We start from the raw sequence: 14,618 nt of genomic DNA on the forward strand, positions 1-14,618 counted from the left end.
TAATAATTGGTGCTGCTGTTATTATGCTTTTAATACCCTAAATCGGCAGCTTTTTTTCAATATTCATATGTGTATAAAGCAGAAGTCCTCCCTTCGTGAAGTTTATAATTTTAATGAAAATGAATCAAATACCATCACTATTTCTTCTTTCAGATAGTATGGGAAATGCGAGCAATAACTGAGGGATAAAACAAATTTAAAAACTAAAAATATAGAAAAGAGAAACATTATGCAGACTACATGGTTACAGTTCTAAAGAATTAATACATTATTTTTAGTGAGAAGCAGCTAGAAAAAACATTGGAAAGAGGGAAAGTCTACCACAATGATGAAGAACTAAATCTTGAATATTAAATTTAGAACACAAAATTTATTCAGAGAAAGTGAGAAATCTTGTGGAGAATAAAGGAGGATATGAATAAATAAAGATCTTTCTCCTAAATGGAGAAACTAAATAAAGATGGTTTCTTTATAAACTTAATATTAAAGAGAATTTAGGGTTGTCCAGCAGTGGACAGGTGGTTTGGTCAGATCCCTGTAGCATTCAGGCAGAGGCTCTTGCTCTGTTTTCTCGGTCATGTTTTACATCCAAAGCATCTTTGCATCAAAGGCCTGTAGCCCCAGCTCCCATCTGGTCCAGGCGGCAAGTCCCCTTTCCAGCATCCGTGTCAGGTTGTCCTGCAGCCTCTGCCTCTGCTTCTCAGCCGGGCTCGGGAACTTTTGATGGGTGTGAACTCTCCCGGTAAACAAGTTCCACAGGTTGATTTGGGTGGTCAGATCCAGACGTTAAAGAAACAGCAGTCATGTTTATGCATTTTAATGAAGATGGAATCTTGTTCTCTAGGAGTTAATTGCATTTATTAATAACTTGCAGGGTGTGCATTCTGAGGAATCCAGGTTTGGCATCCTCCACCTACATTTGCAGCCTTTGGAAAGGAAAAGGGTTGGTGTAGTTTTCACGCCAGCTGACTATGGAAAAGTCACCTCCCTCATCCTAATCCGGTAGGTGTGTCCCTTTCTCATTGGCTGGCTGACTCTCTTTCTCTCAAGAATCTCTTTAGCTGAGAGGTGACGTTGACTCACTCAGGCCCTCAGTGATGATCTGTGTCCAAGGGCAGGAGAGGCAGTGGCTGAGGAGAGCGGCTCCCTGAGGCTCCACACTTAGGCCTCCTGTGTGTCAGGTTCCTGCCTTGTACCGTGGGGAGCGTGAGCCCACCTCTCCAAGGGTGGCGGTACCCTTCCCGCAGCATCTCATCTGACGTCACAGAGGGTAGAGCACACACATGAACACATACACACACACACACACACACACACACACACATCCACACTTACTTTTCTGTCCTCAGCTCAGAAGAATAATTGAAACACTGCCATATACGTTTTCATTCCGCGGTGTTTGGATTTACACTGTTCTCATGTCTGTCTTGCTTCTGGAATTCTCTGTAGCCCCAAAGGACAATGGAAAAAGTCCTTAGTTGAGCCCACTGGCTTGTTTTACTTCTTTTCCTTCCTTTTAAATGAACAGTTATTGCCAGCTGATTTAAGCAGTTAAATGTTTTTCATTCTGAATTTTTTTTCCTCTTTACTCTTTATTGAGAGTCTTCTTTCAAAAATTTACAGTAAATACAGATCTATGTTGAAGCTCTCCCTGCATTGGTGAGACTTCTAACACAAATTTAATTTTTTCATTAATGACGTTTTAGTTATATATATTTTTTAAGCTTTTCCAGTATCATATCAGTTGGCAAAGACTTTCTTATTCTGGACTTCCTTTAATATATGAGTTTGTTCTTCTGCAAGTGAATGCTGCTAAAAAGAAAATGCACTAAGATAAAGTTCTTAAAAGAGTCTGCTTGCTCATTGTAAAACAACTATACACGCCCCCTGCCAAAAAAAAGAAGTACCCATAAAGCACTCATACTGCATCCATGGTTGTCTCCAAGAAAAGTACGTTGGCGACTGTTTGAATTATAAGCTGAATTAGCCACTTTTTTTCATGGAACACCATTTTTACTTGAAAGGATGATTAGCAGACAAACTATGGTTGTTTCAGATTCAGGTACTTGGCAAATGTTTTCTTGAAAATGAACAAAGTGAGCCTGTCACTTCAAGGGTAGTGTCTGTTGCCAATGATAAAATTTGAGCATTCGCATGAAAAGTAGAGTTTTGGAAAACTTGTATCTGCCACTGTGAGCTTCACAGCTTCTCAGTACTTAAAGTACTTTTCTGTTAACATCAGTGAGGATATTAATAAATGTGATTTTTATAAGTATAATGAAATGTGTAAACATTTGGAAGATCTGCATATCACAGTGAACAGTATTTTCCAAATAACTAATTATGATAATCCAAAAATCATCCCTGGTAAAATGTGCAAGATAGACCACTGGATTTTAATGTAACAAGCTATGAAAATTCATTAATATAGTTTCAGATTTCACATCATAAAGAACCTTCAAGAGACTTCACTTGTTGAATATTGGTGTTGTATCAAAGATTTGCCACACAGATAACTAAGCACAGGCAACTCTATTCAGTACTCTGTAATGACCTATATGGGAATAGAATCTAAAAAAGAGTGGATATATGTATATGTATATGTATAAGTGATTCACTTTGTTGTACAGCAGAAACTAACACAAGATTGTAAATCATCTATACTCCAATAAAAAATTAATTAAATTAAAAAAGAGACTGTTTTGTTAAGCATTTTAAGTAATGCTGACTAGAGCAAACTAATAACTAATGTTCTAGTAAGCATTTTAGTGCTCTGCTGACAACGCTCTGCTGTCCTTTTAAACACATTCTCTGTTGAAGAACTAAGGTCATGGGAAGTGTAGAGAGAAGCTTTACCTCATCCCAGCTTCAACTGTGCCAGGCTTGAAAAGAAAGTCTCAGTTTTTTATAGTAGTTAATTTATTTGTGGTGGTTTCTGTATTGAGAGACACCACATTTTTCTGTAAACAATGTCACTCATCTAACATCACTTTAAAGGCTTTTAAGTGGTTCAATAAAGGTCTTAATCCTTTAGATGAAGATGTAAAGATATCTCAGTGTATTTTGCTTCTAGGGTTTACCTTAATGGCAACTGACTTTCAGTGCAGTCTGCATCATTTAAACATCATTTCCACTGAACTTTCCATCCTAAGAATCCTGATTTCAGTTAATGAAAAGGCAAAAGCTAGTCTGAATTACTATTTGACTAATAAGAACTTGAGTAGATACATCCTATTTGTAGGATGCTATTTTAAATCTTTGGTTCAAAAGATAGGGTAGGATTTCATTTCTAGAATTAACCCTAAGGAAGAATTTCTTACAGTCACAATTACTATGAAAACTCCTTAATTCACCCTATAAACAATTTTTATCATTTTGTCTAAATTTGTTAATGTTTCTTTGTGGCCCCCCCAGTTTATTCCTTCACGTTTTGTCTCTTGGAGGTATGATCACCACCCTGGTGCCTGGTTAGAAAAATATAGGTTTCCATTCTTGGGTGGAAACTGGAGAGCGATCATGATCATTTGCTCGTTCTTGCCCACTCAGCTTGCTTTGACTCTGCCGGGCTTGGCAGCTTCCGTGCTCTGAGATGGCGGGAGATGCCACACTATTTAAACTGAGTTTTTTCTCAAAACTTAAAAAATTTTGTTTTGCTAATTAGGAATATTTAAATTCAAGTGCATTGTATCTTGTGACAACTCTATTGCAGTGCATTTTTATTTGCATCTCCTTTCTCTGTAGGAATAACTTGACTGTTATCGACATGATTGGCGTGGAAGGATTTGGAGCAAGAGAGCTACTGAAAGTGGGCGGGAGACTTCCTGGCACTGGAGGTTCACTGCGCTTTAAGGTGCCCGAGTCCACACTGATGGGCTGCCGGAGACGTGAGTCCCTGCGTGTGGTCCGTGTGTGTGGTCTGTATGTGTGGCACTTGGACAGGACAGGCTTGGAGCCAAAGCCAAGAGCAAAAGGAGATATGAGAAGATTCTTTTAAAAATTTACAGTAAATTCATTGTATTGATGCTAATAATTAAATCAGGCAAACATTTGAGAATATGTAGGCTGGTACCACTTGATTAGAAACAATAGCCTTAGATATTTAACCCAACTTAAGTAATAGATATGGGGGGAAAAGTATAATGTTAAGTTACCAGTAGAGTGTCAAATATTTAAGATAAATAGTGTGAAACTGTTAATTTGGTTATCAGTTACCTAATCATAAAAAATCACACCAAGATGATAAGTAGAGAGAAGGCTGAAGGTGAGCTCACCACCCTTTTGCAGTAATGGAAATGTTCTACATCTGTGTTGTCCAGTACGGCAGCCACTCGCTACATGTGGCTAATGAGTGCTTAAAATATAGCTTGTGTGACTGAAAAACTCAATTTTTAAATTTATTTAATTTAAATTTAATTTAAATTTAAGTAGCCATATGTGTCTAGTGGCTACTGTATCAGACAATGCAGATTTAGAAATTTGTTTAAGTGTTCCATTAGAAAATTCTAAGTTTTGCATGTATTTAAATTAAATGCGTTTAAACTATTTATATTAGTTCCAAGAGCTTCCTTAAGAACTAAGCCAAAAATAAACCAATAGATGTAAAATGTTTTTGGTAAATTCTGTCTTGTTTTCCTGTTATCATTTTTAATTTCAGGATCACACTGAAAGCATTTTAGTGTAACAGTATGTTTCCTATGGAGAAACTGATTGGTGAAACCATTGGATAATTTGTAGAGCTATTTTAACGCCTGATTATAAATTTTTTTTGTTTTAGAAAACTATGCTAAATGAGCACTGAGTTTGAAAAGACTGGCCATTTTGCATTCAAAATCTTCATCAGAGTGTTCATTTTTTTTCATTCATTCATTCACTCATTCAATAGTTTAGAGTTGCCTTGAAAGTTAGAATTATGGAGGAGTATAAACCATAGAACCAGATAAAATATTAGTCCTAATATGGAATAAATTGTGGGTTATAAATTTATAGGAATATTTAAAAAATTGATACCTCTTCCTTTTTTAAACTCCCAACATGAAATGTGCTCTCATTATTTGCAAGGATTTAACTATTTACTACCTCTTAATGTAATGGGAGTTTGAACTGTGTTTCTAGTGTCCGTGATGGGTTTACACAGAAGCACACACACCCTCCTAACTGGTCCTGTTGGGTGTGAATGAGGCTCCCGGGGCACAGGGTGCATGGTGGCTCATGGTAAATCCAAACTGTTAGGCTTCTGAGAAGAATAAACTTTTCACCTTAACCTTTAATAAGTAAAAGAACAAAGAAGAGATTTTGGTACCTAGGCAGATCATTTAACTTAAGAAAAGCCTTGACTAGTTAAGTATTTTTATCATATCCTGGTAGTAGAATCTAGAACCATTCTAGAATTTAGCTAGGAATCATGCTTTGAGCTTGTATTGAATTTTTTTACATTTTAATCGTGTAGATCATGGTTTGTGGATTCAGTAAATGTTGATTCAGTAAATTATTTTAAATAAATTTTGCAGTTCATCTGTACTAAATATCACTTTTCATCCTCACTAGAACTGAAAGACAGCAAGCAAATTTTATCAATTACAAAGAACTTTAAGGTTGAGAATATCGGACCACTTCCTATAACTGTGACATCTCTGAAAATTAATGGGTATAATTGCCAAGGTTATGGATTTGAAGTTCTAGACTGTCAGCAGTTTTCCTTGGACCCCAACACGTCCCGGGACATCAGCATTGTGTGAGCATTGGACTTTAACCTCATTTCAGTTTGGGGTCGCATTTACTATATTGTGGGGAAAAACTTTTTTTCATTGTTAAGATGTCTTGAGTTGTTTTCATGTTAGTATTTATCTTGCAGAAGTAAGAAATTCTGCTGCCATTATGATTATTTTGTTTTGTGCCTAAAATTAAAACCATCAGAGTTCATAAAGATGCCTCTTGCTGTCAGGTTTACTCCAGACTTCACCTCTTCCTGGGTCATCCGCGAGCTGACTCTGGTCACGGCGGCAGACCTGGAGTTTCGCTTCACTCTCAACGTGACCCTCCCTCATCACCTGCTGCCTCTGTGTGCGGACGTGGTTCCGGGACCCAGCTGGGAGGAGTCGTTTTGGAGGCTCACCGTCTTCTTTGTCAGGTAAGTTGCCACCTTCTCCACTGTTCCTCCCTCACTGAGTGGAGACGCCATCCAGCCGAGTTGCATGGAAATGTATATTGCCCAGTGGGATCAAAGCATATGAATTGAGTGGAATTTTGACATTCGTGAAGTAGACAAAGTAGTTCCTGGTATGCTTGAAGAGAATTTATTATTCTCTAAACTAATTGTAGGAGAGTCATAGGACCTAGGAGTGTAATGGACAGTTGTGTTCCATATATGTTCATTGGCAGTCCCGGTGGAAGATGTGAATGTTATATGTAACATTTAAGATATACAAACATCATCTGTGACATAGGATGTGTTATTAGCTCAGTGCAACGGCAGTTTGAGATTAGAAGACTAGAAGGACCCTTTAAAATGTGATTTTATCCTGGAAATGTCTTTAAAAATTGAACTGGTATGTCAGAATTATAAATATTCACATTTTCAGGAACAGTTTTTTTGAATCTTTAAGAGTTGTCAGAAATTATGGAGTCATTCCATATCCATAAGATATGGAATCTTAATAGCATTTCTTTAGACTTTTCCCATCAGTTGATTCACCGCTCTTCTGTAGAGCTAGTCTTTTTTTTATTTTAATTTTTATTGGCGTATAGTTGATTTACAATGTTGTGTTAGTGAGCTAGTCTTTTTAATGCCAGTCACAACCGGGCAGTAATGAACCCCGTTGCTTTCGTCCTCAGTTTGTCCCTGTTGGGTGTGATTTTAATAGCCTTCCAACAAGCACAGTACATTCTGATGGAGTTCATGAAAACGAGACAGAGGCAAAATGCCAGCTCCTCTTCACAGCAAAGCAATAGTCCGATGGATGTAATCAGCTCCCATTCTCACAAGTAAGAATTCTTGTAGTGTGGGGAGAGGGTTCTCACCTTTGGTATGACTCATTTCTGATTTTATTTTAAGGTCATATACATTTTGGTTCCAAATTTGTTTCAGTACAATTTTCTTTAAGTCACTGTGTGACAGCTACACCATTTCTTTCATTATAAGATAGACTTCACGTAAGGACTTAGTTTATTAAACTCCCAGAGCTTTAGAAGAAGGAAAGGTGAGAACTCCTTGGTGTACCCCAGACTGCTCCCTCTTTCTCATGGAGTTAGAAACAGAGAGGGAGAGGTTTACTTGGTTTGCCTTTATGTTGAATGTTTTTCTTCTTAAATCCAGAAGCAATTGCAAGAACTTTCTTGATACCTACAGCCCCTCCGATAAAGGTCGAGGGAAAAGCTGCCTTCCGGTAAACCCCCCGCAGAGCAGGATCCAGAACGCGACAAAGAGGAGCCCGGCCACCTACAGCCATTCGCAGAAAAAGCACAAGTGCTCGGTCTATTATGGGAAACACAAAGCCAGCGCAGCCGTCGCTGGCAGTGCCAGCGCCCCTGCAGAGGACAAGCAGGCCTCGGCCCCAGGTGGCTCCCTGGCAGCTGCTAAAGAGGACGCATGCCCTGCCGGGATGGGCGAGGCCTGGGTGGGCCTCAAGTACACAGGTGGCCTAAACGTCAACCTGCAGAAGAATCTAACTCTTCCCAAAAACTTACTGAGTAAAGAAGAAAACACACTGAAAAACGCAATTGCTGTCAGTAATACTTCTTCCGAATGTCACGTGAAGGAGGGAGTACAGACATGTATGTTTCCTAAGGAAACGGACCTTCAGATTTCAGAAAACATAGCTGAGCTCAAGGAGCGAGAGGTCTGTCCTCTGAAGACCCCTAAGAAACTACCTGAAAATCACTTGCCGAGAAATTCACCTCAGTGCCAGTCAGACTTGCCAGAAATTTCCAGGAAAAATAATGGTAATTTTTCCATCCTCCTTGGTGATTCTTCTCTCCTGTTTGTCTCCAGTCTGTTCTTAGTGGAATTTGTTCCCATCTATGACTTTAGTTTGAACTGTGGCTGCTGAATTTTTATTTCACACACAAAGTTTTATTAGCAAAGGTATAGATGTTGAAATACCATTTCTAAGAAGGAAAGTTTAGGACGGGACACCAAGTTTTTAGAGCATTGTGGTTAAGAAGTTTACTTTTTTCAGTACATTCATTATAATGATGCGAATGTCATATTGTATTGTTGGAATTTATGGACACCTCTTCCGAAGTATCTTTTATCTTGGCTTTTCAGACTATTTGCAAAAATCAATCAGCCTATGACATGTTTCTGACGAAACAAAACTTACCAACACTCTGTATGTAACAGCTGCCACCATTGCATGCTCCTTGTCCCTGGTTCTTCTCTGGTGTTGTTTCTTGGTGAAAAGAAGGTAGATGTTCTCTCGTAGCAAATGCAGTTAATAAAAATGCAAGCAAAACTAGACTGGGAAGCCTACCTACACATACATTTGTCATTAAATCTTTAACTGATCCCTCTGGCTTCTGGCATAAGAGCCTGTGCTTATTTTTGTGTGTCTATCCTGACCATTTTGATAAGCATATTTCTACTCCCATTAAGAGTCAAATTTTTGACACTTTTTAATCTGGAAGAATCACTTACCTTTGATCTTATTTGAAACATCTAAATATAAATAACATCATATTTTTCACTCCTTGATATTGTAGAGAAGATTATATTAATAGATTGGCTGATTCTAATGAGCTTGATGCATTTAGTAGGGAAAATACCAACCTGAATTTTAAATGTTCCGTCAAAGGACATTTCTAATTCAAAAGGAAGGCAGGGTCCTCTGAGTAGAACATGGTTTGGGCAATTTGTGCATCACTCCCGGTGCCCCTTGTTCCACCCTGTTGGTGCCGTTTCCCTGGCAGCAGTGCGCACACTTGAAGAGGACTCCTGTTTACAGGGCCAGCTATCCCCACGGCCTCTCCCCCAGCGTGTGAGTGCGCCCCCTGGATGAAGCCTCTACCAGATCTCCATGAAGTCACAGCATTCCTTGTCTGAGGGTGTTGATGGTGGGGCAGTGGGGTGTCTGTTCATCCATTTCTGTCCGGACACTGTCTAGGGCCCAGACTACAAAACTCTCATGAAAGGGTGAAATTATGGAGTGAGTCTAGCTGGGTTTTTCTCTTGTTTCATGTGTCACTTAGGCCTGAGGACAGTATTTGACATAGGCTGGCTTTACACAAACTTAAAATCAGACTGGTTTGAGGGACTTGTTCCTCCAGAAGTGCGTCTTCTGTGGTCCATTGCATCCATCAGACATCTGGGTAGATGTGCCTGCAGAATGCAAGGGCTGTGGCCTTGTGGGCGGATGGATGGGAAGGCCTTCTGCTGCATCAGAGCTCTTTGAAGGGCGTGGACCAGCCATGTAGTGCCAGGGTGGGTCAGAGGATTCGGCTTGGTGCTCCTGGATCCTCTTGTGCAGTACATGCTGTTTAATGCCTGTAGTTGAGCCTAGATGACCATATAATATCTAATAACACTTCAGCAAGTGTGAGTAAATTTAATAAGGGAGCCCACAAACATAGGGTTTGCTGGTATCATTGTAGATGGCAAACCTGCCTCGAACCTTTCCTCCCTGTACAGATGACTGGTATGCTTATGATGCTTTAAATGAAAACCAATCTCTCACTTCAAGAATATTTTTAAAACTGCTCTTTAGCTGACTTGTCAGCCTGTTAAGCAGTATCAGGGTGATTGCTGGTCAGATCACATAAGAGTTGATGAAAGAACTTTGGCTTTCCACCATGTTCATACCAGCAAATTCAAAGGCGCTAATTTGCAGCCCTGTATTTCTCTCCAGAATTAATCTGTCAGCAGGAGGTTCCTCACAGGGAAATCCCTTCACTGACATGTATTTGGTTCTGACTGTTTTCTGTTTACATCACTATTCTAGGAAAATATCAAAGAGGTTAAAAAGTAAACAAGTGGCCTGCCATCAATTTACAATTTAAACATTTTAAAGAATTGAGAATTTTAAAAATAAGAAAGGACTGAGAAATTTAGGGGAAGCAAATTGTAGTTTGAAGGTAAGATATGGAGTCTTTTGGTCATATTGAGGGTTCGGGGTTCCTTTGTCAGATTTTGAAGGAAAGCATTGTAATAAGCTGGCAGATGGTGACAGGCAGGGGGTCACAGGGTGTAAAGAACACTCAAGAATGAGAAAACCAAAAATGTAAGAACCTTCCAAGTTTTCACTTCCAACTTTGAGCATCAGTCCTTTTCTTACTTTGAAAAGGATTTCACTTTGTGTTTCCATCTTAAGATCCTTTCCAGAATCTGAAGAAAACAGCTTCAGTCTTGCGAGCTGAACTGATGGCCTCTCGGGAACTTCCACTCACTCAGTTGAAACCAGTCAGTGTCTGTGGCACATGCTAGCCATTTTTCCCAAAGTACACAGACGTTCTTAGAACCAGGTCTAGTGACAAGACTGGCTTTGGGAACGGGGCCTGGGGAGGTGGCCTTTCTCCCGAGAGTGCCTGAAATGACATCCTGAACCCTCCAGAACTCCTGGAGGTGCCTGAAGCACTGTGCCTTCTCTTATTCTGAGACAGTGTTTTTTTCTGAGGGTAACTTCTTGTGTGAGAACGAAATCTTCCAGGCTGTGTATTAATGGCTCTGGCTACGTGCTCACCGTTGTTGTTGTAGAGAAACAGAGTGTTTTCTGAATAACAGAAAATGTGTCACCCCCTTCCTGCTCTTTCTCCTGCCTCCTCCTGAGAGTCCTGTAGTAAATCGTAAATTAAAATTCCTGTTAGAAATGCAGTCTCTTGACAGATTCTTCAGGGCTCTGTTTCACACACTTGTTTTTTGGCATCAGCCTGTCAAACAACCGTGAAACAGCGATGCCTTCCAAGCATGTGTTACACGGTCCAGAGTCTCTTGATGCTCTGACAACAGCAGGGCTTTATGTGTCATGTAAGTGATCTTTTGAAATTTGTCTCTTTTCAAAATGTTTATAACTGTTATTTTTTCATTATATGATCAAAATAATACAGACTTAGAATTAGGGCTAGAGGCAAATTGCTTCTGGCCTCAGGAATAGTTAGGAAATTTGTCATTGTTTCTGCTTATAATAATGTAAAGGATAATGGACTTTTAAATTTAATAATACCCTAAAACCTTGAAATTAATAGCACATGAAAGTTTTCACTGAATTAGATAGATACCTCCAAAATTTCTGAAATACCAATATTTGCAGAAATTCAAAAAATAGTCTCATTTGCTTACAGATACTGATAACTGGAAATGAAGATCTAGTGGTTTACTCAAAATATATCATACAATTAGATTTGATTCAGTAGAAATCCAAGTCGGATTCTGGCCCGTTAACTTGTTCCTGTTCTTGTATTTGTTTTGTTATCTTTGTGGCTCAAATACTCCTACTCCGTGAGATAAATGGCAGAAAAATGTATAATGCTGTGAGTAAGCACGCTTAGTAGGATGCCATGGGATGGCTCCATTTTTTAAATGAAGTATATGCTCACGGTATTTCTGAATTCTTGAATATTGTCGTGATAGAATTTCTCAAAGACTGAATTTGAATTCATTTTATTGTTGGTCCTAATTCTTGGCCCCCACAATAGGCATTAGTAATTTTCGGAGAGTCTGTGCTTTATCCCTTTTTAGGGGGTAGTTTAGTGTTGGATATTAAATTTGGATCCTTCCTAAGAAACTTTGATGACTAATACTTTTAGTGCTATTCTTGGCCTGAAGAAAGCTTGAGGAAAACCATTTTCTCATGAATTAAGACCCTAGGAAAGTCACAGCACATTTTTGGAGGAGAATATCTATATTCTGTTCATACCGATGGCTTCCGGAATCCGAAGTGATGTCTTTGTTTATGATGTCTTTTTCTGTTTGGACCCTGTCTCCCTTGCTCTTGGCTCTTTCCCGGCTCATTCGCGGTCCTGGATGGTTTCCTCTGTGGGTGTCTCACACCCAATCTGTGTTGCAGAGGAATTTATGCTTCCCCAGCATTTTTATAGCTACGTAATATTTACATAATTCTCTGTTAACAAAATAAAAGAATGCTTACCTTTTAAGTGTTATTGTTGAAATGTATGCATCTTGCTTTGAGTGAGCTTGATTTGTAGCTTCAGGATTGCAGAATCTGGAGGGCGTTTGACCCCCTCCTGTCGTTTGGGTTGAGAGCCTCGTGCAGCCCCAGGCCCATCAGCAGGGCCGGATGGGAGCGGGCAGCCTGCTCTGCTGTGATGTATTTGCACTGTGGGCATCTACACTTTCTCAGATGGCCAAGGTGTCGTGAGGGATTTTCAGTTAAAGAAAGAAGGGGAAGGTATTGAAATCCTTTCTGATTCATATTAGAACACTGAGCCCAGTTATGGTGGGGTTGAGGTCTATTTGACCATATGTCAAAGTCAAGGATAGAAGAAGAAATACACTTAGTGAAGTCACTTGAAAAAACAAAGGAAAGGTCACATTTCAGATGTGGTTCCTGCTGGTGCAGACCTTGCCAGCGTGATTGTCTCGCGCTTGGTTCTCACCCCGCAGGTGCTGTTCCCAGGGCAGGTGGGCGTTTCCTGCAGGAGAAGGCCCTGCCCTCCAGCTGTTCATGTGTCTATTGGTGGTGACCCTTTATATTTCTGTCTGTTCTGGTTGCATCTTCATAACAGTCAGGCAGGGTAGGCAGAGGAAGTGGTATTGTCATTTCATAAATAAGGAAACTGTAGCTCAGGGAGCTTAAGAGACTTACTTCTGATCAGTAAAACTAATTAGTGTCTGAGTCATGACCAGAACCCAAGATCTTACCTCCCTCTCTCCCTCCCCTAACTTAAAAAAAATTGTGGTAAAGTATATATAACCTAAAAGTTACCATTTTAAATTGTAAAGCTCAGTGGCATTAAGTACATTCACATCATTTTACGGCCGTCACTGCCATCCATTTCCAGAACTTTTTTCATCATCCCAAACAGAAACTCAGTACCCATTAAGCAATAATTACCCATACTCTGTCCCTCCACCCCCTGGTAGCCACCATTCTACTTTTTATCTCAATGAATTTGATGACTCTAGGTCCCTCAAACAAATAGGATCACACGATATTTATCTTGTGACTGGCTTATTTCACTCAGTATAATGTCTTCAAGGTCCATCCATGTTGTGTCATGTTTCGGAACTTCATTCCTTTTTTTCCTCATCTTAACCATTTTTGTGTGTACAGTTCAGTAATGCTAATTATATTCACATTGTAGTGCAGTGAATCATTCCTTTTTAAGGCTAATGGTGTTCCATGGTATTTACCACATTTTGTTTATCCATCCATTCGTCCATGCACATTTGGGTTGTTTCTGCCTTTTGACTTTCATGAATAATGCCGCTATGAATAATGGTGTGCCCCTGCACTTTCTTCCCATGACCTCTTTTAACGACTGCTTGTAAAACTCTTAATATAAGTACATTTTCACCTATAAACAAAATAAATTTCTAGAGCACTGTGGATGTCAAAACAGTCCTTAAGTCTAAATCTCATTAAATCAAATGAGATTGTTTGGTGTAGGAAGAAGATTTAACTATGGGGAATGTGAATGGAAATTATTAGCTAGAAATTGAATCATTTTTATTTATTCAAGGGAATAACCAGCAAGTGCCTGTCAAGAATGAAGTAGACAATTGTGAAACTTTGAAAAAGGTTGACACAAAGTCTTCTTCAGAAAAGAAGATTCACAAAGCGTCTAAAGAAGACGTATGTTCTGAGAAGCAGGATGTACCTTCAGTCGAGGTCTGTATTCCTTTCTTTCTTGCCTATTAGAACAAAACCCAAGTTTAGGACTTAGAGTGCAAATATCTATGTAATATCTGTACATCTGTATTTCATACTTTTCAAAGAGGATAGTTATGTATTTGAATCCACATTGATAATTGGTGAAGTTCATGTATTCAGAAAATTTATTTATCTTCTAATTATACAGGAGATACTAAAACAATTTTTGGTGATACCAGATAGCTTTTATTCTCAAGAGAAGCTGTTCTTAAGCAAATGGGTTAACTCCTGGGTAAAGATGGTGGAGTAGAACCAGATCACATATCTTGCCTCTCCAGTTGTTACCCAACATCCATTTTTAGGGCAAAATCTTGCTGAGTTAGAAGCATTATCCAGAATCCACAGGAGAAGGATGCCTTTCTAGCTTCAGTGCATGGGCCCTGGTGTGACAGAATCCCAGAAGAGAGGGCAAAGCTTGTGCACTGTCTCAGCCAGCTCTTTCCCTTCCCACTGTGTAGGCCACTGCAAAGTGTCTAGAAAGCAGAACCCAGCCCTGTATCTCATAGGAACTAAAGTTCCCAGATAAAGGTGGGAAAGGGATTTTGGAGAATTTATCTACTTCACAACAGGACAGAGCTATCTGTGTATTAGCACAAGCACAGTGAAAAAAATAACATTGCAACTGTTCAAATATACTATAGTAAAAAATGAAGGAAAGGAGTAGAACATACAGAAGACAGACCAAGATCCCAATCTAGATGAAAACATATCCAGAGACCTGAAGGGAACTCTGAAAATACTTCGCACTATAGACTATGAATTCAATAAAATTCTAGCTTTTAAAGGGAAATTAATATA

The 14,618-nt window shown here is 39.3% G+C and overlaps 2 protein-coding genes across 10 annotated transcripts in view; one reads left to right on the forward strand and one right to left on the reverse strand.

The window, feature by feature from the left end:
- Positions 1-14,618, reverse strand: part of TIGD4 (tigger transposable element derived 4) — an 827,821-nt gene that overhangs the window by 792,981 nt on the left and 20,222 nt on the right. The window lies entirely within an intron of this gene.
- The window catches only part of TMEM131L (transmembrane 131 like), a 158,243-nt gene that overhangs the window by 119,685 nt on the left and 23,940 nt on the right, over positions 1-14,618 (forward strand). For all 9 annotated transcript variants that reach the window (XM_082463494.1, XM_082463496.1, XM_082463499.1 and 6 more), the window contains 7 exons: positions 875-1,002; positions 3,742-3,884; positions 5,545-5,731; positions 5,942-6,127; positions 6,832-6,981; positions 7,313-7,938; positions 13,630-13,778. In XM_082463494.1, coding sequence (XP_082319620.1) covers positions 875-1,002; positions 3,742-3,884; positions 5,545-5,731; positions 5,942-6,127; positions 6,832-6,981; positions 7,313-7,938; positions 13,630-13,778 — 1,569 coding nt within the window. The remainder of the gene's footprint in view (positions 1-874; positions 1,003-3,741; positions 3,885-5,544; positions 5,732-5,941; positions 6,128-6,831; positions 6,982-7,312; positions 7,939-13,629; positions 13,779-14,618) is intronic.

Source organism: Balaenoptera physalus (genome assembly GCF_965194825.1).
Source record: "Balaenoptera physalus genome assembly, chromosome: 5".
NCBI lineage: Eukaryota > Metazoa > Chordata > Mammalia > Artiodactyla > Balaenopteridae > Balaenoptera > Balaenoptera physalus.